General features: G+C 44.8%; 1 protein-coding gene across 11 annotated transcripts in view; it reads left to right on the forward strand.

Annotated features, from left to right (window-relative positions):
* CTXN3 (cortexin 3) overlaps positions 1–21,986 on the forward strand; it is a 236,544-nt gene extending 214,558 nt beyond the window's left edge. For 9 of the 11 annotated variants that reach the window (XM_069625611.1, XM_069625613.1, XM_069625618.1 and 6 more), the window contains one exon: positions 21,205–21,986. In XM_069625611.1, the coding sequence (XP_069481712.1) occupies positions 21,276–21,542 (267 nt within the window). In that variant the 5' untranslated portion in view covers positions 21,205–21,275 and the 3' untranslated portion in view covers positions 21,543–21,986. The remainder of the gene's footprint in view (positions 1–21,204) is intronic. The other 2 variants (XR_011280323.1, XR_011280324.1) reach the window with 1 other exon arrangement.
* The last annotated feature ends 971 nt before the right edge of the window (positions 21,987–22,957 follow it).

The raw sequence follows: 22,957 nt of genomic DNA on the forward strand, positions 1-22,957 counted from the left end.
TTGTTTGCATGGGCTAAGCATTGTATGGAGAGAGATGATCGAGCTAATGTTCTTGCCACACTTTCTAATATGGATAATTTTCCTGAGAAAAATGTTTTCATTGAAGGTTTAGGGATTCATTTATGTGTAATGTGGGGTAAATTAAATAATGCAGACCTCCCACAAGGGTTGAGGGACCTGAATACTTTAGCGTTTTCAAGAGACACTGTGGAGAAAGTACATGAGCATGTTGAGAGGATATTTGAGTATAGAAAGGAGTTGGAAAGGTTACGGAATGAGGATGACGAAGAAGAAAGTATGTATGTACAGAAACAATTTCTTCCGTGTCGTAAATCGACATCTGAGGAGGTGCGAATTTGTACAAAAGATGCGATTAGATGGATTTCAGACATATCGATAACTCCAGTTGAGGTATATGACACATACAGTCAATATACGCTAGAAATGCCGAGGAAAGTGATACAGGTAATGGTAGAGTACCTGCAGGATGAATGTTTAAAGAGAAAGGTTAGTTGTCCCACAGAGTTATTGAGCATTTATAAGAGAGCTTTTTCACTTGACACTTCTTCAACTGCTTTAGCGCTCGACTTAGCTCTGTTGCTTAGTAAGCGTTCGGAGTTGCCTACATCTCAGTTGCCTATGAGAGAGGTTCCTCCGACATTTGTCCCAAAGGTTGAGATTCCTGCTAATGCTGCAGCAGGTACACCTGCTGTGGACATTCCTGCACATTATGTATCGCAGTTTGTTCACGTCCCGTTTTCACGACAGGAAGTGAATACTATTAGACAAACTATTCCTGACATTAGGAAAAATCCGACAGGGTTCTATAAAGAGATAGAGTCCGTTTTGCAGTCCTCAGTATTTACCCTAGGCGACATTGATTTGCTATTCCCTGTACTCCTGCCTGTAGATTTGTGGAAACAAGTTAGAACTATAGACGATGTACCAGGGTTGGGAGATACATGGGCTAACATAGTTAGGCTTGATGGGGAAAGGCCAGCTGGTGAGAGACCACCTCAGGTGATACTAAATTTGCCTGACAGAATCATTGAAAAACTGAAAACTATAATCCCCGAAAAGAGAATTATTTGGGACAAGCTTACGGCCTGTGTCCAAGGAAAATCTGAGGGTGCTACTGAGTTCTTTAATCGGTTCGAACAGGTATTCTCGGATTTCAGTGGACAAGACTTAGGCACAGAGTCTGGGAAAAGATTATTTGTGGACAAATTTGTACGTGGATTGCTGCCTGACATCCAGTCACAAATGATGTCTTCTGAGAGCGCTTGGCAGGCGAAATCCCAATCAGAAGTACTGCACATGGCTCAGTACTACGAGAACCGTGTCAATAATGAAAAAGATAGAGTCGAGAAGAGAAAAGGTGATTTGAAGACTAAAGTATTGTTACAGCAAATTGTTAGAGGCCCCAGGGGGGGTAGTTCGCAGATTAGAGGTCAGTATGTTCCACAAGGCAATGTGCCCTTGGGTTCCGTGAATATTAACCAGTGTGCCTATTGTCGCCAGGAGGGTCATTGGCGTGCACAATGCTCCGTCCTTCGACAGAGGTCGAATAACACATTTGGAAATATGGGTAGACGATCCAGAGGTCGCCCGGGTGTAGGGGGCCCTGGTAGAGGCCAGTTTTCGCAGAATCCCCAACAACCTTTTTCACAGGATAATCAGACTTCGAGTGTGGATATAGAAACATATTTGATCATCCTTCTGCTGCATATCTATCTGAAGAGCTTCCTTTTTATGATATTTTGTTTCATTAGGATTGCCCGAAGCAGGGTTTGGAACCTACACCTATTCCCGTTAATAAGAAAGGTCCCTACGTTGAAATGGTAGTGGGAAATAGGAAACATCAATTTTTGATAGACACTGGAGCACAGAAGTGCTCCATTGATCATTCTCGGGTTCCAAACATTCCACTGTCAGGGCAAACCAATGTTTCTGTAGGGTTTTCTGGCACACCAGTTGTTTGTCCGGTTTCTTCACCGGTACCTATTTCTTTGGGTCCCTTTATGGACCACTGTCTATTTCTCTTGACTTCGAATTGTGGAGAGAATTTGCTGGGGTTGAATCTGTTGAAGGAATTAAATGTGGTAATTCATTGTTCTTCTGATGGAGTGCGTTTGACGATTTCACCACAGCAATGTTCTGTTTCGCAATTCTTGACTAGACCTTTGCCGCCAGAATTCAGTAATGTACCAGAGTGTTTGTGGGCAGTTGATGACAATGATGTCGGTGTTTTGCAGATTGAGCCTGTTAAAATAATTTTGAAACATGGAATTAAGCTGCCCCGTATTCCACAGTATAGGATCTCAGTTGAAGGCAAGCGAGCTTTGAAGAGCATTGTTTCCGATTTTGTGCATCGTGGGGTGATTGAGGAGATTGCAGGAAGTTTGTGCAATAGTCCGATTTTACCCGTGTACAAAAAAGGTGATAATGCAATTCCATTTCGTTTTATAATTGATTAACGTGCCATTAATAAAGTCATCGCTCCGCAATTTCCTATTGTGCCTGATGTGACGACAATATTAACCATGATTCCAGCTACGGCTACTCACTTCAGTGTTGTGGACCTAAAGAATGCTTTCTTCAGTATTCCTATACATGAGGATAGTAGATACTTGTTCGCGTTCACCTTAGGGGGACGCTCATTCACATTTACTCGTGCACCTCAAGGTTATACTGAGAGTCCTAGTATTTATAGTAGGGCTTTGAAAGAGCAGCTTGATACCCTTGGATTGCCCCCTACTTGTACGTTGCTTCAATGTGTTGATGATTTGCTTTTAGCCGCTGACTCTGAGAGCTCTTGTAAAGAGGGCACTGTGTTGTTGCTCATCCATCTAGCTAAGCATGGTCAGAAAGCTTCGCTTAAAAAGTTTCAATATTGTTGCCAGGAGGTCGCCTATTTAGGCTATCTCCTGTCAAAGGAGGGAAGAAGATTGACACCTGAAAGAATAAAACACATTTCTGGCATGTCTGTCCCAATGTCATGATCCGCCCCTGGAAGCTATGGCACGATTGGAAAGCACTGCCACGGAGAACCTGACAGTAACGGCCTAGCCCTCAACCAATATGGCCGCCATCGCTATTTAAACCAGCCCCGCCCACTTACCTGCGCGTTGTATCTGTGAGTTCTATCGATACGCTCGCTCGGCTACTCCTCCGAGTAGCCTCCCCCCCCAGCCTCCTTCCGTTTTCTACCTGCCCTGCATACCACTTGTCCAGCCTACGATTTACCTTGCTTCCTTCATTCTCCGGCGTCTGCCGCTCTTCATTCCACTCTGTTTTCTTACCTTCGGCGCCTTGCCGTTCCGACTCGCGGTATCCTCCGCCACTCTCGCGCCTCCTTGCGTTCACCTCTATTAACCTCGGGGTACTGCCTATCCTTTGGGTTCGGGACTATCCATAGCTTCTAGTCTCTTCCTCTCTTTCTTATCGTTCTGCTTTCATCGCTCTCCTGAATCATTTACGGATCCTTCTGTGACTTCTCACAGATGGTTTATTATTCCCGCCAGTTTGCTTCCTATGGGATCCTGAGAAGATAAGAGTCACCCCAGAACTTTACCGGTCTGCCTATTGCAACTATACTCGACTCGAGTATCCTTCCTGGAACTGCCTGCAGGGTTTTTTGTGCCATCCATCGGCTTTTTCCCTGTCTTTTTGGGGCTTGGCTCCTCGGGGCCCCCCTCAAGACAGGTCCCATTCCCTGTCGAGGTGGCCTCCGAGGGAGCCAGGCCTTACTTGCATGACAGGAAGTCAAAGGAGAAACCATCTAAAGAACTTTCCAAGGTACTACGGAAGAAGTCATCCAGTGTCCCAGGATCTTCAGGTGAGGAGCAGGGGGCGGAAGGTGATCAGCGTGACACCCAAATACACAAAAAGAAGTTAGAGCCTTGATAAGTATGGCTTCTTACTGTAGGTTATGGATCCCAAACTTCTCACTAGTGATAAAACCGATGTTGGCCTTGACGAAGAAGGGTATTTCTTCGCCATTGCCATGGAATACGGAGCATCAACATTCATTCGAGTTGCTCAAGACTGCATTATGTTCGGCGCCAGTTTTGGGCACACCGAACTATGAGAAGGCCTTTGTGTTGTTTGTGCATGAATGTGATGGATGTGCTTTGGCTGTATTAACACAGGAACATGGAGGGAAGAATAGGCCATGCGGTTACTACTCTTCCGCCCTTGATCCTGTTGCATGCGCTTTGCCAAGATGTTTGCGCGCTGTCGCTGCTGCATCTGTAAAACAGAGTGAGGGAATGGTCCTAGGCCATGATTTAACCCTGATGGTGCCTCACTCTGTAGATATTCTATTCAACAAAACCCAAACGCAACACCTCAATTCCGCACGACTGACAAGATATGAATTAATCTTGTTTGCTCTCCACATTCAAATTAGGAGGTGCTGCGTTCTTAATCCGGCTGAACTCCTACCTTTCCCGCAAAATACTGTTTGCGGTGATGAAGAGTCACATGACTGCCTGTATACTACTGAACAAGATACAAAGGCAGAGTTGATTTGAGGGACACTCCTTTGGATAACCCACAAGGGGAGCTGTTTTGTGATGGCTCCTGCTTCAAACTACTGGATGGTACATCCACAGCTGCTTATGCAGTCACTACATTGAGTACGGTTGTGGAGACCAAGAGAATAACGCATAACTCCTCGCAGGCCGCAGAGATTATAGCATTGACTCGAGCTTGTGAGCTTTCCGAAGGGCTAACAGTAAACATATATACTGATAGCCAGTATTCCTTTGGGGTGGCTCACAACTTTGGGAGACTTTGGTCAGGGGGAGGGTTTTTAACTTCGCATGGCACCAAGATCCAACATGGCTCCCTGATAGTACAATTGCTTTCAGCGCTTGCACTCCCTAGTCAGTTAGCAATCATTAAGTGCGCAGCACATCGCAAGATTAAAGATGATGTAGGGAAAGGGAATGCTTTCGTTGATCAAATAGCTAGACAAACTGCCTCTGATCTCTTCACGGAGATGTATGTTTCAAGGGAGACTATAGATGCCTATGCAATGGATGAGGGTGTTGGGTCTGTACGGGATATCCAAGCCGATGCCACATTAGAAGAATCCAAGAGGTGGGCTGAGGGCTTGGGGAAACTCGATGATGATGGGTGTTGGGTGGACATGGTTGAAGGGAAATGGTTGCTTCCTAATGCCTATATAGTAATGATGGTTACCATGGCACACGGTCCCACACATGTGTGCGCTCAACAGATCATGAGAATGTTAGAGAAAGTCTGGGTAAATGATAAGATTTCAAAAATTGCCCAGCATTATGTCCAAAATTGCATGATTTGCCTACAACACAATGTGGGAAAGGGGACAGCAACTCCAAGAGGTAGCTTTGGGCCTCCTTCTGTCCCGTTTGAAGTGATTCACTTTGACTTTATTGAAATGGAGCGATGTAACAATCTAAAATATGTCCTTGTGGTCATTTGCACCTTTAGTAAGTGGGTCGAGGCTTTCCCTGTTAAAGACGCTACAGCCATGACCACTGCAAAGACCATGTTAAAGGAATTCTTCCCACGGTTCGGTTTGCCGAGAGTTATCTGGTCGGATAATGGTCCGCATTTTATCGCTGCTGTAATTCTACAGATATGTACAGCATTGCAAATTGACAAACGATTCCATTCGGCCAGACATGCTCAGAGCGCCGGATTAGTGGAAAGACACAATGGTATCATAAAAAACAAGCTCGCTAAGACGTGTGCCGGCACCAAACTAAAATGGCCGGACGCCTTACCGATCGTGTTACTTTCAATGCGGACAACTCCTCAAACTAAGACTGGGCTCTCTCCCTTTGAGGTGGTAATGGGGAGACCTGCTAATATTTGGGGTTTGCCCAAAAGCTGCGCATTGCGCGATGTAGAAAATGTACTTCTCTCCGACTATTGTAACCAATTGACTAAAAACCTGTTTTCAATTTATCACCAGGTGCGAGAGGCATTGCCGGTGAGGTACGAGGGCCCCGGTCACAGTCTACGATCAGGGGATTGGATCCTTGTTAAATCCTTCGATAGAGCGTCTTGCCTCGCACCACGTTGGAGGGGCCCCTGCCAGGTGCTCCTGGTCACTCAGACTGCGGTGTGGGTAGGAGGACGTCACCACTGGATCCACGGCAGACACACCAAACGGATCCCACACCCAGTGGCAAACGATACAGAAGACGCAGAACCCCTTTCCGACATTGAAACCAACGTACGCGAAACGGCAGACGGTGGAGAGAGAGTATCGGAGGCCATTCCGGAAGTTGTAAGGCCCGACAAAACGGCCATCTTGCCTCCTTGCTCTCCCACTGCATCGTTTGTGGATCATCCATCTTCTGATCCAACTTCCGTTCACTCGCCACCTCATGTGGGAAGTGACGACATCCTGTCTGCTGATTCTTTTGCACCGGAAACTGTGAAGCATAATCTCCGCCCAAGGAGATAGGTTTGCAATACGGCTCTTGCTGTACAATTGAAAGAATTTGAGGGCTTGCCTTTTTTTGACCCATTTGCATAAAGGTTTCTGCTGGCTAACTGTTGTGGGAAAAGACATTAAGAAGACGCGTGACCGGAGTCGCCAGCAAACGAACAATTGGTGTTTCTCGATTGAAGACGACAATGCCCGCATCTGCTACAGTTCGTACTGAACTTTTGGACAAAAATGTGACTAGGAGAGACAATGAGAAGATATGTATGGGGGCCCCGAAAACGTTTTGTTGTCTACTGGTGATAATCACGGGACTTTTAGTAACTGTTGGTTGTGGGTTTTGGTATTTGGAGAGAATGTACCCTTTGAATGATTTCCTACCTGTTGAAAATATAACTGTTGTTCCCACTCCTTCTGTGCAACTACATACCTTGTCACCTAGAGATCTTTTGCATAGACGGAATTATCAAAATAACACTCTACTTCTAATTATGAATGCTACCCATGCAATCTTTAACAGAACCAATTGTTGGATCTGCTCGCATTTACCGCAACATGGGGATAAGGGGCTAGGTTGGTATATTCACCTTTTACCTTTGACAACTGCTTGTTATGCTTCACTTAGAGCACTGTTCTTTGGCCGATGGAACGATAGCATCTTGGGGAACTTTGATGGCACTAATTTGAACAGTTTTGAGAAATGTGTTCTGACTCCCCTGGGATGCTCGCTTTTCGCAAATAGGAGTAAGCTCAATATTGCTTCTATTAGGCCTTCTGATAGACTGTCTCGTCCTTTCCAATCTTTGATTTCCTTTAAAATGGCTCCGATAGGCAACAAGGATGCCGTGCCTCCTTCTTATACTGTTAACCATAGCCCCGATTCAGTTTATTTCTGCATCCAGAGGAATGGCACCCAGTCAATGGGAGATTTTAAAGGTTGTGCCAACGTTGCAAATTTGACTGGGGAAGACAGACCTTTGTATGTAGGCGAACCTATCTATTTTGTTTGCGGTAATGTAGCATTTCCATGGTTGCCCAGGGATTGGCAGGGAACTTGTTATTTAGGAATCCTGTTACCTGGGGTGTTTATAGCAAGTACTGTAGAGGTTTCGAAGGCTCGTCCACGGCGGGACGAGAATGGCGACACTCCAGCACAGGTTTTAGGAGATGTAGCAAAATCATTCCTTCCATTCTTTGGGCAGATAGCGAATTCCGAGGATATCAGGAAACTAGCGAGAGTACTGGAGAGAACCATCAACCGGACCACAGATATACTCTATAATATGACTTTAGAGCAGAAAGCGATCAGATTGGTAGCGCTTCAGAACCGGATGGCATTAGATGTCATTCTGGCTGAACGTGGTGGAGTATGTAAACTAGTGGGGTCCGCTTGCTTTGTTTTCGTAACGGATTCCTCCCCAACTATTTTTAAGGCAATACAGAATCTGCACATTCTTAGTTCAGAAGTGCATGTTCCCGAGGGAAATTGGGATCTTAGCGCTTGGTTCTGGGACTTCTTGCGGTCTTGGGGTTGGAAAGTGCTTTCAGTCTTGCTGATTATTTTGGGAATTCTGCTATTTCTTTGTTGTTGTATCCAATGTCTACCAAGTATATGTTCAATGCTAGGGGGATGTTGCGCTCAGGCGATAGGTACAATAGGACATAAAGTGTATGCCCCGGATAAAACCTCTAAGGAGTATGTACTGAAAGAGATCTTAGTAAAAGATCTAATGGCGATAGATATTTCTGACAGCTATTCAGGGTGTATGGACGATGACACATGGAGTTATTTGCAGGGAGATCAGAAGTAGTTTAGCACTTGGCATAGGCCAAAAGGAGGGTTTGTCAAACTAGAAATTATATCGTGCCTCTCATATATGTATATTGGCCTACGCCAAGCTGCTAACAAGCTGCTTATAAACTACATGTGAATAAACTTGCATTGCAAGGTCCTGACCTTAGAAACCATGTAAACTGTCATTTTGGGTCAAGCCGCCATTTTAGGTTTTCTTGCTCTATAAAGTCACCATGTGAGCTAAAATGGTAGCCTATGTTATTCAGAACAGAACTTGATGTCATGACCTCTGTACAGCTAATGTATAACTTGCCTGCAGGCCACTTGTTAGGGTCATGAGCTGAGACCTTGTCCTTCTGCTGACCTGTGTGCAATGGATTACCTGTATCACCGAAACTGATCTATAATTGAATGAGAACACCTGCTTAACTACATTGTATAAATTAAGTCCCGCATTGTAATGTTAGGCCTAGAGCATACATTATTACCATTTCTTCTTGTTAATGTATAAACCTAAAATGAACTAGATTTGACCTGGCAAGGGACCCTAGAGCAGTAACTTATTTATCGAATGGTTAACCTGCAGAAAGGCTGGACAACAGGCTGGAGAAATGTATAAAAGCCTGACGGTTTCAATTAATATTTGCACTCACTGAGCACACCGAACCACGCCGGAGTTCGCTGTGTTGTACTGAGGGTCGATAGCTACCTAAATTTTGTTCTGTTCTTTTGTAACTGGATTCAGTATAAAATAAAGTACTTTGTATGTTCCTTTGTAACCTGTGTTTGGTGTGTTTCCTTTTTGGTTACCCTGCCTCATATTATTTCCTTGTTTTCACACCTATCCTTCCTTATTTCACTGTAACCTTGGCACAAGTTGTTAGCAACTCTCTGAGCTCTGCATGGATACATATTTGCGTGGATTCAGCTCTTTCAGTTTTTCTGCGGACATGATGCCTTTGCTCATTCAAAACCCTGCTGTGGCTTTCATTTTTAAGAAGATGGCTGCCCAATTACACTCTTGTTTCTGTGTTAGCAAGCTACATTCGCATGTAGTCCATGTTGCAGTCACCTTATACATTTGTCCTGCTAGTGTTCTTCATGTCTGTGCATGCTATGTTAATATTCTTCATGTCTAAGGGCATATATTACCTATTGTACATGTTCTTCATGTGGAGTGCATGTCTGCTTCATGTCTAATGCATGTGCTTTTTACTGTTACGTTAGTTTGAATGCTTTTGCCATCTTCAGCTCAAATTGTCTCCACGTCCTGCTGTACCTGCAAGAGATAAGGTCAGTATGGTTGTCTCAGTGAGTAACGTCTCTCACCTTTGCGGTATTGGTGCGGGGCAGGGGCAGAAGCTAGGGATGATGTATTTTTCTGCCACCCAACAGAGTAAAGAAATCTGAAGATTGAGAATTCAGCTTTGACACTCAGCGGCAATAGCACACTGAATCTGCTGTGTGGAAAATGGCCAAGAAGCACTGAATATTTGAAGTTTTGGTGCCAACAACCCAAAAGGATGCACAGAAGTGCTGACAAGAATAAGAGAACCATGAAGTATTCATTACAGGTTAGGCTTTGCGGTTCTAACATTCTGAGAGCACACAGCAGGTGGTGCTGTCAAGCAAAATAAAACCAAGAGAACATTTCCCACATCCATCAGTCAGGTTTCAGACCATTGAGCAGCTCTGAATAGATGCTCCTGAACATGAGAGAGGATATTCTCAAACCTCTGGATGAAAATAAAGCATCAGTCCTCATAATCATAGACCTATAAATCCCCCAGAAGACTGAATCAGGATTCCCCTTTTACAACACACACAAAAGATGGGAATTAGACAGACCACGCTTAGGTGACTGATATCATTCCTCCAGGCACACACAAAACAGGTTAGAAGTGGCCGCTTCCTGTCCTCCACATGCACACTCATACACAGAGCCCCCACCTATTTACCTCTCTTCAAGGCTATTTGTGCATATCTATGTCTGGTATTTATGAAGCATAGACCTAGCTAGGACACATCGGATCCATGTACAATGTGGTAGATTACACCAGGAGGGTCATTTGCCAGGCTGGCCGCATGGTGTGCATCAATGGGTCCGTGTGTAAAGTTTCTTAATACCGAATGGGACCTCTAGCATCGGTAGTTGAGTCATACAACCGATTATTCCAACTATATGCCCACGACACACATTGCCATATAGCTCATAAGGAAATAACTCTATAAAGGCATCACTACATGCCTGACAGAAAATGAAGACTGAATGGCACGTACTAATGAGTGAACAAGGTGAAATACTCTTTATAAGAACCAGTGTATGGAAAACTTTAGGCAAGCCCCCAGTGAGTGAAGCAAAAAAGTTAATGTTATCTTCGACTAAGAAATGTCCTTCACTCCGAAGGTCAACACACTAACTTGAAAGCCACATTCCCAGATGCGGTTCCTGAAAGAAATGCTTTCTCATGTGGAAATTCATCAGAAAGTGGGGGCGGTCTAGGTCCTCCTTATGTCTTGACTGCACTGCTGCACCAGTCCATAGCTAGGTTTACTGGCGACAGTGATTCACCAACTCCACCTTCTTCAAAACAACGATACCAGGGGTCAAATATTTGATCAAACCACTACTCTGACTCCCTGACTCAACTACTCTGACTCCTGGTCGAGGAAAGAAACGCATCCAAGGTCCTTTGCATCACCAAGCGGCCATACTGCGACAATTCACCTAAACACCTATCAAATAGATTGGGAAAATACATGACTACAAGGCGAGATCCTAGGGTCAACTAAACATATGCCTGACCTCTGATAAACAAACGGTGATACTTAGGGAATATGGTAGCCCTGTCAGGCTCAACATTGCGGAATGGTCTGCCTTTGTCCCTGAGGAAGAAAGAGACCAACTCAAATTCCAGAAGAGCTCTTTAGATCGAACTCCTCCAAGCAGCAATCAATTACTAGAAAATGGCAGGCTAACCTACCTGATGCCCTTAGAAAGGCAATATGCAATAACATGTACTTACTAAACCGAAAGGGGACAAATGCCTTACCCGCTTAAACTGCATTCTCCTCTCACCCACCCTGTTCTCCTATACTATGGCTGCTCTCAAGCCAGTTTTGTTCACAATAAGCATAATAAAAATAAATGAAAAACAAGCACTGATACTGATGAGGTAGATCCTGACAATGGTGGTCTCTAAGGATGCTGACTGGTGAGTGCAAGCAACAATAAAACCTGATATGGGGGTTTAAAGACGGATGTTTGCTGAGTGCACGTGTGTTGATGGTCACCAGCAGGTACTAGAACACATACTTTAAAAAACCCAAGTGGTGGGGTTGTAGGATGTTTTATAGTTATCGAGTCCTGTCATCTAATGATATATCAATGGAACTTCGAGCAAACAACTTGCATTGTGTGTCAGTGCTGAATTTCAAGCGCGTCAGTTCGAGCTGGACTTGGGAGGACAGGGCACTCCTTGAATAAATCCTTCATCCACTAAAAGACGTGTTTGAGTATCTTGCATTGGCGTCGAGCATGGCCTGTGAACCCACAGTGAACAGGACAATGTATTAGGGGTAGTTTGCAAGAGACAAACCTAAGAACGCATCTTTTAGTTCTGCTCTGCATATAATCGCACAACTTCCATGAAGAATCTGTGCAGAACGGGGGGAAACCACTCAGCAACAAGCTCCCTGGTAAGAGCAGATCAGGGTGGCACAGTAAATGCAATCGCCTGGCTCGAATGCCTCGGGTGTGCATGAACTCAGGCAGAGGCGTTGCTAGGGGGGGGGCTGAGGGGGCTATAGCCCCGGGTCTTTTGGTTGTAGCCCCGGATAGAAGCTCAGGGGTTACAACCAAAAAGGCTAGCTAGCCCCCAGTCCCGACAGTCCCAAAATTCGCATAGCCCCTGATCTTTTCCAGACCTAGCAACACCCCTGAACTCAGGTGTCATGGAAATTGAGTGTGCGCCTCCAAGCAGCACGTGCAGGCTGTGCAAGTGCCACGATACCTGGACAGCATAGGCCCTGGACAGCATAGGCCCACACCTGCAGCCTGAGTGTGTAGGTGCCAATCTGCCTAGTGTGTGGATTGAGTGTTACTTGGAGACATCACAGTGACATACTTGTAAAACGGACTGTCTCACTCACAAATGAACGCAGCCACTGCTGGGAATTGTACTCTGGGACCTCAGAACACAAGTCAGAGGCAAGACAGTGAGGTTTTGTGAGAGGCTGTGCATGGTTCAGAGTACGATACCTTTGTGGACGAGCATGTGTAATTGTAATCTTTTGTTTTTTTGCATTTTAAGTTGGCCATACATTAGACTAACAATAAAAATGGTGACTATACCATCAAAAATGGAAACTCCAGAAAACGAATTTAGCCACCACAAAAGAGATATAATTGAATAGAATAACATCAAAATTGGAAACTCGCGTATCCTCATCTATCTATCCACCACCCTAGCTACTGGCTCAACGTGCACAATGTGTCCATCCCACAACCATTCCTGCAAGTGCCAGGAGAGCCAATTATTCAGTGGGATTTGGGTTAGGGCTATACATAGCTTTAGGGATGATCAAAAGTGTCAGCTCTGCGTCGTTGCCTAAATAATGAAGAGCTAAGGGTCTGTGGCCACCTCCCTGATCCCCAGGCTGCAGGTGAAACTGACACAGACACAGGGAGTCCCTCAAGATATGAGACAGCCCTTGAGAAAGGTCAAGCTAGTTTCGGCAATAAAATAAGCGTTGCACGAGGAAGGTCTACATTTCTCTTTAGGAAGCAGATTGAGGGTGGATCGGGTGGCTAATACCTGACGGCTCTTAGTGGATGTATTTACACGTGTACATTTAATGGGGTACAAGAAGCATATTTACTTGATCGGCTGATGTTTCACCTCCCTGATCCTGCCATTCAGGAGAGACTCTGGCAAGTCGAAGACACCATTTTACAGGACATAATGAATATGGCTAAGACTACAGAAAGGTCCAATCTTAGTTTGAAACTAGTTCAGTCTAATGAGGGAAGGGGGCAGGGAAGAAGAGGTAACGGCTGTTGGCCACGATTAGGACAAGGTTAACCACATGTCAGCTATGCCAAAAGTTATCATGCCAGTAAAAGGGTAATAATAATAATAATAATAATAATTATAATAATAATAATAATAATAACAACAATAATAATAATTATTATTATTATACAAATAGCATCTCTCCAAGTTCATTTGGTGTGTCTGGTGCAGTGATGCCAATCTAGATAAAGGAGTGCCCAATTCTGAAAGCAGAATGCTTAAGATGTGGCTCCAAAGGGCACTATACATGAATGTGCAGGGAAGTTAAGTGAGGCAGAATACACATGTTTGCAGAGGAAGTTCAAAGAACAGAAGATGAAGAATCAAAGTTTCTTTCAACAATTGAGGAGAAGCAAGACAAGGCGATTTATGGCACTGCTAGTGTAGATTGTATCAAATGTTCGATGTTGCTGCAGGGCTCTTTTGGGGGACGTTTGGTGGAAAGGTAAAGGGTCTAATCAAAATGCACATCAACCTTAGGGCCTTCACCAAGAACCCCATCAAAGTAATAAAGGGCGACTCCAGTTGTGTGTGTGTGTTCAACAACCCAGGGGAAGAGCCTTGAAGACCAGTGTCCTGATGTTTGACTGCGTGATTCTTAAAGGCATGGCACAATGTAGCACACACAACATGCACCCTATACCCAAAGGAGTCGAGGAAAAACTTGGAAGGATCCCCAACTCATGTGAGAGAGTGACATTATAGAGTCTAAATAGAGCACTGACTCATTGACTCTGGGGGTGACATTCCACAAACCAAATAGTTTGATTTAAATGTGTGTTGATTGCAAGATTTAATGGCATATGTATGGGTGGATAACCGGCCACTGCAAAATCGAACCCAAATTTTGGTAACCATGAGACCGGCCCGGTACTTCACTGCACTTGAAATGTCCTCAACGTACCATAACATAGGGCTACACGAGCCACCTCTCCATCTCACCACCACTGCAACACCGTGGAGCGTGTACACGTCTTGCCGCATGCCATCTGGACTGGCGTCTGCACCAGGAGTGTTTTCAGAGGTTGATGCAGGAGTTGATTGTTGGTAGTCCACCAGCAATCTATTTTTTCCAGGATGATTTTTTCTCATCCCTTAAGATCATGAGGAAGGACACCATGGCTGCCTACTTTGGGGTTTGGATAACATCAAAAAGGGGATTCACATTAAAACTAGGAAAGAGGCCCATCAAGTCGGCAACGGTTGTGTATTTAGACCACACTCTAGTGATGCGATTTGACCCAAAAAGGTTTTGCCCAACATGCTCCTCTGCAGCCAGTTGCATTATTTCCTTGTATTGATAGAATATTGATCTACGATCATCCACAATTTTGCCAAGTCAAATCCCACGGGAGGATTTTTAAAGAAAGGGGCGCATTTTGAGGAGAGCGATATTTACCAAGAAGAATTCTGCATATTAAAGACTTCTGTAAATTTAGCATCCACCTTACAATTGTTTGACTTAAAGGAAAAGAATGTCTTACAATACCCGATGGTGAGGCAGTGTGCTACCACAAAATCAGCCAGGCAAGGTTGTAACAACAGCATTTGTGCACGTGACCAGAAGCAACTTATAAACAATTGGGAGAAAATCAGCAATAGTTTATTGGTGAATAAAGCATTTTAGGAGCATGGTGTGAGGTTTACTCATGATTGCCAAGAGCTAAAGAATAACCCCATGTATCCATTTTTATTGTTATTCATCAGTGTTACCAGATGGATGGTCGACCTTATGGAGCAGAACCTATGACTCGGAATAGAGTATGTACGGGGGACAGGAATGTGGTATCGAATTGCCTTGTAAGATTGATCAAAGAAGTGCCCAGGCAGGGCAGGCAGTGTGAAGAGTGGACATTAAGTAAACAGTGGCTGTGTAGCAGTCATGGTGATGGTGAGGCCAACAACATCTGTTAGGGCCTATTGAAAGGGCAGAGGAACAATTCTGCTAGAATAACAAAGTGCAAGGAAGTGTTGTCTGAACTTGCTCACAGTGAGTGGGGAACAGTGTGCGGTAGCAGAGTGTTGCCCCCAGTTGAGCTAAGGGAGAGAATTAGAAGAACAGTGCCAGTCTGACCCTGCTGACTGGGCCTGCTGTTTTTCTGCTTTCCTCAGTGTGGTAGCCGCAGGTCCGACAAACTGCAGGAAGGAAGGCTCTCACTCACACAGGGAGCCGAACTGGTGGGGAGAGGGATAGTGGTGATGAGACAGGTAGGGGTAGGTGAGAGAAAGACAGGTAGTGCATTTGTGCACAAGATGGGGGCTGGGAGGGGCACCCTACACTGCAAGGTGGTGGGTTACCAAAAGGGTGGGGGACGGGGGTGACAGGATGCTAGCTTATTTTGTTTTCTTTTTTGGGTTGAGGGAGGGTCTAGAAGACACGTGAAGTAGATTGGGGAGGGTGGCATGACTTTGGGTATATTTCTTCCCCCTGGGTGCTTGGGAGGGAGAGAGAAGTAGTCAAGAGAGGTTGGGTTGAGGATGTGACACTGCATTCTGTTTACATAGTCCACACCTGCCTCCTCTCTCCTCCCCGTGCAATGCTGGTACAGAGAAACAGTGCATGGAGTACAGAAGGCTAGGGGCATACATAGCATAACATTAAAAGTGGGTACTTATCAACTCTGAAGTGTATTCCACTTCAGGTTCAACCCAAGCTTTGCTCTCAGTGTTTATCAGACGTCATTTGGAACCCTGTGATGGTATATATCCCTGTAACCAGTGCATTAAATGGGCCGGTCCTACCCGGCCCTCAATACCTTTACTTCTTATTTTAGAGCATTTGAGTACCTGCACTTCTCAACGCCTGAAAGAGAGTAGCAATACTGAACTATGTTATGAGGTGAAAATGAAAGCTTTTCATTTCACTTTATCTAAACTTAAAGGACCAGGCTTCTGCAGACTTTGCCGCAGAAAGCAGCACCCTCTTCCTCCACCTATTTCCACCACCAACAGCAGTGGTCGAAGTGGGCGGGAGCGGTGCTCCTCTACTTCTTTTAATTAGATTTTACTGTTCCTATACTTTTACTTGAAAAAGAAACCGTTCCGAAACGGTTTCGTTTTAAAATAAAAGTGTAGGAGGAAGTTGAAACTTGCACTTTCCGTGCACTGCACTGGACATTCCCGTAAACAGCAGGCACGTGTGCTTTAGGGTTTGTATTTTGCATGGGAAGCGAAATGGCGATGGGGTTTGTGGGGAGTGGTGCAGACCAGTAGGGAACATAGTTCCACTACTTCTTTTCGTACACTTAGACCACTGACAGACAGTGCTCATAATGTCTCCTTCAGGGCCCTCCCTGCAGAACAAAAGGGAAAACAAACAAACATGCATCTACTGTGCTTTCGGCACACTACGCGCAGACAACTGTTTCGCTGAGTGGGCTTCACCTGTTGAAAACAGCGGATGTCCACATTGGTGCTCTCCAATCACTTGCACACCCAAATTGTATTGTATAAACAATCAAATGTTTGAATTTTTGTAAATCTATTTAAAAAAATACCAAGTGATACTTAATTTCAGTCAAAAGGAAAGATTTACTTCATCATATTCAGTTATCACAATTCATTAATCATAATCAAACCTCAAGTTAATAAAGTAATTTTCGAGAATCAATCATACTCCTTCCTATGAGTTACTGTAATTGAATTCATCAACAAAAGTATTCGTCAGTCTTCAAACGAGTTTTTACATATGAATAGATGAACAATCTCAGTGATGTTACAATCCCTTGTGTATTGCTCTACGCATTTCGGGAAAATATTTCCCTTCCTCGGGAGCCGTCTGTTCAGTTCTTTGTGCTCTTTATTCATATTTACAGTAGATAATTAATAACAATCATATAGTGTTTCTCCTCCTGTTTATCCATTCACTTTTACAACATCAATAGTCTGTCATGTACCGCCTTTATAATCACATGGATGATTCCAATTTGCATAAGTTCGCTCAGCATCTTCCTCATATTCGATTTCCTAATATAGATCCAAGTTCTTGCTAAAAAATCAAAATCAGAAATTTGCTGTAAAGACTTACAACCTCTATAATAGCGTATCCATATCTAATATGTAGATAACAACTAATTCAGATGATAAGTAAAAAATACAGATATGTCATGTCTGTAAAGAAATGCATCTGTAATTGATACATAGTTCCTTCACTTAAAAGTGTGATGAGTATCGCTTGGTCCACTCGAGATCATGGAGACACCCAAGGCCGGTATCCCTGCCGTTATAGATACATCAACAGGAGAGGGTGTCTAAGTAAAACTGGTTGTGTAAAAAAATGGAGCCTATCTCCAACTGTAAAAATCTGTTAATTAAAAAATGGTAGCAAAATGGCGCCCTGACACAGAGAATGGGCTTCACCTGTTACCATTGGTGTCGTTCGATGGAACAGGAGATTTGGAAAGCCTGGGAAATAACTTTTTAAAGATGTTTCTTTGTTATTAGCAGTGCCTATTCTAATATCTAAATGTTTGTAGAGTTGTGATGGAAAATGTTCGACTGAAAATCACACACAACTCAAGTTACCTACCAATTTCGTATTAGGCAGTGAAAGCGAGCAATGATAAAACTCCCTTTCCAAAGCTTAGTTTACAGCAGTGATATCTTCTAGTTTGATACGCAAAAAAATAAGTCCCATTTAATATAGTTATTCAAACTTTCGTAACACAATGCTAACAACAAACTGGAGGTTTGTGTGAAAGGATCTCAGATACACTGCTTTATCAAAGGGTGTGCTCCTTGGCACATCATTTAATCTCACTGGGCATTGCCTGGAAATAACAGGGTGTACCTAAAAGGGACCTGCACCAAAGGTGCTGTGCTGAAACGCCGGCCGCGAAAGCACAGAGATGCAATGTCCGACTTTGTAGCTTGGCGGGTACCTACACTTATTTTTTTCCATTTAAAGCACTGCCTGCAGCTGATAGCTACATATCAGTCTACATATCGTAGTACTAATGGGAAGTTTCCAATCTGTGACAACGGCTGCTGTGAAGAGATTTTTTTTTTTTACACAATTTTTAATAGGGACAGAATTCCATAAACAATTGAACCAGAAAATAGACTATAGTTTTTCTCTGAGGAACGGGGAGCCTTCCTTAAGAAAATGAATATCGATCACGAGTGTACACCACTATTCCACCCAAAGTCAAATGGGCTTATTGAGAGGATAACTGACATAATCAAGTGTTGATCGTCTCTAGTGCTGGCTACTAAACTAAAGCAATGTGATATTTTCGAGAACCCTATGAATGCATATGAATTTACACAAAATTCTGGTACAGGCATAAAAACATATTTTTCAATGAGATGTAGAATGCCAGTGAACAAAGTCAATCCATTATGGGTGCCGAGTAAAGAGAGGATGAAGATTGGTATGAATGAACTCTTACAAAATTCAAAGGGTAATCAAAGGTAATGCAAAGAAAACTATGGCGCGAGACGAGACTTGGTCTAACAAGTATAGGATGCTGCAAAGGTGATGTGGTCAGGGTCAAGAAACCAAGGCATGCAAACAAAGATGTTCTCCCCAGCAAGTCAAGCCAAGGTGTTTCCAGCCACAAACTCACAGTGCCAGCGAAAGTGCGAGGAGGTGGGCTCCTTCTGGCACATGTAGCAGGAGTGAGAGAAGTCTCACGCCTATTGGAAAGAGTTCCTGGGATGGATCAAGGGGCTTGAAGGGGTACCTAGGGAGTTGGATCCAACGTTAGTGTTTTTTGGGTTGCAAGGGGAAGAGGGGCAGGGGGAACCCCTCCAGCACATGACTCACTTTCTGCCGCTGGTCGCGTGATCAGGCCTGACAATTCACTAGAAAAGAGAGAACCTTTCAAACGAAAAGGAGTGGGTACTTAAGGGAAGCGAGATTTATGAAATGGCGAGGCTATCACGTGTGTTGCAAGGCAGAACGTGTGACATGGAATGGGGCTGGAAAACGTTCAGGGAAAAGTGCCTAGAATATTAAAGGATAATGAAGGTGGGGGGAGGAAAGTAAAGGGAATATAACTGAGCATGTACTGAAGTATTCTCCGGTAGGTGAGAGGTGTTGGAGGTAGGGGGGAAGAAAGCAGAGGGGATACAACTGTGCATTCTCTGGCAGGGGGTGTTGGAGGTAGAGGGGAGGAATGCAGAGGGGATAAAACGGAGCATGTACTGAAGTATTCTCCGGCAGGTGGGAGGTGTTGGAGGGAGGGGGATGAAAACAGAGGGGATAAAACTGAGCATTCTCAGGCAGGTAGGAGGTGTTGGAGGTAGAGGGGAGGAAAGCAGAGGGGATACAACTGTGCATTCTCAGCCAGGTAGGAGGTGTTGGAGATAGGGGGAAGAAAGCAGAGGGGATACAACTGTGCATTCTCAGGCAGGTAGGAGGTGTTGGAGGTAGAGGGGAGGAAAGCAGAGGGGATAAAACGGAGCATGTACTGAAGTATTCTCCGGCAGGTGGGAGGTGTTGGAGGGAGGGGGATGAAAGCAGAGGGGATAAAACTGAGCATTCTCAGGCAGGTGGGAGGTGTTGGAGGTAGAGGGGATGAAAGCAGAGGGGATAAAACTGAGCATTCTCAGGCAGGTGGGGGATGTTGGAGGTAGGGCGGAGGTAAGCAGAGGGGATACAACTGTGCATTCTCAGGCAGGTAGGAGGTGTTGGAGGTAGAGGGGAGGAAAGCAGAGGGGATACAACTGCATTCTCAGGCAGGTAGGAGGTGTTGGAGGTAGAGGGGAGGAAAGCAGAGGGGATACAACTGTGCATTCTCAGCCAGGTAGGAGGTGTTGGAGATAGAGGGGAGGAAAGCAGAGGGGATACAACTGTGCATTCTCAGGCAGGTAGGAGGTGTTGGAGGAAGAGGGGAGGAAAGCAGAGGGGATAAAACGGAGCATGTACTGAAGTATTCTCCGGCAGGTGGGAGGTGTTGGAGGGAGGGGGATGAAAGCAGAGGGGATAAAACTGAGCATTCTCAGGCAGGTGGGAGGTGTTGGAGGAAGAGGGGAGGAAAGCAGAGGGGATAAAACGGAGCATGTACTGAAGTATTCTCCGGCAGGTGGGAGGTGTTGGAGGGAGGGGGATGAAAGCAGAGGGGATAAAACTGAGCATTCCCAGGCAGGTGGGAGGCGTTGGAGGTGGGGGGAGGTAAGCAGAGGGGATAAAACAGAGCATTCTCAGGCCGGTGAGAGGTGTTGGGGGGACTTGTTGGGGAAAATGGGGAGGAAATAGTGCAATAATTCAATGAAATGTGTAAAGTTTTGAAAAACCTCAATATAAATATGTTATACACAACAAAAGATCTTCCCACATACAGCGCACCTGAAAACACGATTGAAGCAAGTGGCGACAGTGCCACTCTGGAGGGAAGGAGGAAATGGAGGTGACAAGTGGAATAGCAAGTGGTCAGAGGGAGTTTCCAAAGTGGCACAGAACCAATAAGTGGCCGTGACGTGTAAAGTTCTCATTAATTGCAAGCTGCAATATTCTGCGTTGGGGTGAACACCTGTCTGTAGATTATGTTTTGCAGCGCCTTGGTGTAAGGCGCTCAATAAATCAATCAATCAATCAATTATGTTGGGGGGGGGGGTGTTATTAAGTTTTGATCTTATTTAGGCCATGTAATCACAGGCCATATCAGTGCAACTCCGGTCTGTTGAAGGCTAAGAAACAAGTTACGATACATGCGAGTGCCAGAATTCCAGGACTAAGAGGAAGGTCGCTCCTTGCATAAAGCCTTCATTCACTAAAAAGACGCGCCGCCCGTTTTCTTCCTGGGTTACACATGTTGGATCAGTCAATGGTCAGAAACAATGAAAATTCCCATTGAAACAAACAGTGATTCTATAATATGTGACCAGCAGTGAAACTCTCTCTCTCTCGCAGATGATTTACTAACACATTTCCCTTATGTTTTCAGAAATCGAAATTCGGGCACCGGATTCTTGCTTTTGATGAAAGGGGCAAAGAATAAGAAAAACACATTTCCATATGTCTTTCCTACTTCCTTGGACGATGCCTCCGGAGACGCTGGCTGCCACTTTATTTCCACCAGACGAGACTGCCCACGACTACAGCATGACCCTGGAACAAAAGACCACCTTTATCTTCGTGATGCTCCTCTTCATCGTTCTGGGGGTCCTCGTGGTCAGGTGCTTTAGGATTCTCCTGGATCCGTACAGAAGCATGCCCACGTCCACCTGGGCCGATGGACTTGAGGGGCTGGAGAAAGGTCAATTTGATTATGCCTTGGCTTAGGTGACGAAACACTCAGGCTTACAAAATCATACAGCGGACCCACATCGCTAAGCCTTTTAACATGAATGGATTTGTATGTTAATGGGGTGTATAGCCACACTCCAAGCCACAAAGATGCAAATGGAAAATTGGCTACATTCTAAAACATCAGGTGAATGGAGTATGAATAAGACTTTTAAATGTTAAAAAGACACATTGAAATGCATTGTTTTAATTATTAAAGTTCCAACTGCTTACATTAATAAACATGGCCATGTACTCTTTAAATGATTGTTGTTGCCTAAACATATGCTGTTTTAGTTACCGATACGACAATGATCATTATATATAAGGTAGAAGAGTCAGGGCATGTCACTGAAAACAAGGCTGAATGAGTTGTATGCAAATGTACATGAAGGAAAACAATTAACTTCAACAATAAATAACAAATATTAGCAAGGCCAACTGATCCGGCTCATTTTATGTTCACGTGCTGTGTAGCGTATAGAGATATGGTTGCAATATATGGTTGCGGCCATGTAATTATGATATCTACGATACGGTTGCGGCATCTAACAATTCAGCCAAACTCTTTAAAATCTGCAAGGAGCTGGCCAACCCTGATGCAGTCTCCAACCCTCCTCTCGCCTCCCAGGCTCTTTGCAATGTCCTTGCCTCTCACTTTATCTATAAAACCCAGGACATCTTGTCCACCCTCTCTTCCTCTCCCCATCCTCCTCCCTCTCCTTCTTGGCTTGCTGACCCTCCCCCAGCTACCCACCTCCCCCTTTCTCCTGCTTTCCTCTTTTCTCCCCCGATGAGGTAGCTAGACAAGTCCGATTTATGAAAACCCCATCAAAACAGGTCCATCCCTGTTCCTCTAAAACCAATAAGGACCACATTGACACCCTTGCTCCGGCCCTTGACGATTTCTGCAACCTCTCCTTTGCCTCGGGCTCTTTCTCCTCCCCTCCCCTCTTAAGCACTCCCTTGTGCATCCTCTCCTCAAGAAACCCACAGCTGATTTCTCATGTCCGGCAACTATCGCCCAATTTCCATTACTCCCTTTTTGGGTAAGTTCCTGGAAAAGTTGGCCATCTCTCAGCTCAATCTTCATTCCGACTTTGTTGGCTCCCTCCATGACCACAAATCTGGCTTCAGAGCTGCCAGAAGCATGGAAACTGCTCTCCTGAACATCCGTGAAGACCTGCTCTCCAACCTCGATTCTAACATTTCCTCTGTCCTCATTCTACTTGATCTCTCTTCTGCGCTCGACACGGTCAACCATACCACCCTGCTCAATCGTATCTGTGACAATCTGGGTATCACTGATCAGGCTCTGGCCTGGATGACCTGTTTCCTTTATGATCAACCCTCCCAGGTACAACGTGGGCCCTTCCTATCTCCCTCTCCACCTGTTGTGTCCCCCAAGGGGC

Source organism: Ambystoma mexicanum, chromosome 6p, assembly GCF_040938575.1.
Source record: "Ambystoma mexicanum isolate Mex_15411 chromosome 6p, UKY_AmexF1_1, whole genome shotgun sequence".
In the NCBI taxonomy this organism is placed as follows: Eukaryota; Metazoa; Chordata; class Amphibia; order Caudata; family Ambystomatidae; genus Ambystoma; species Ambystoma mexicanum.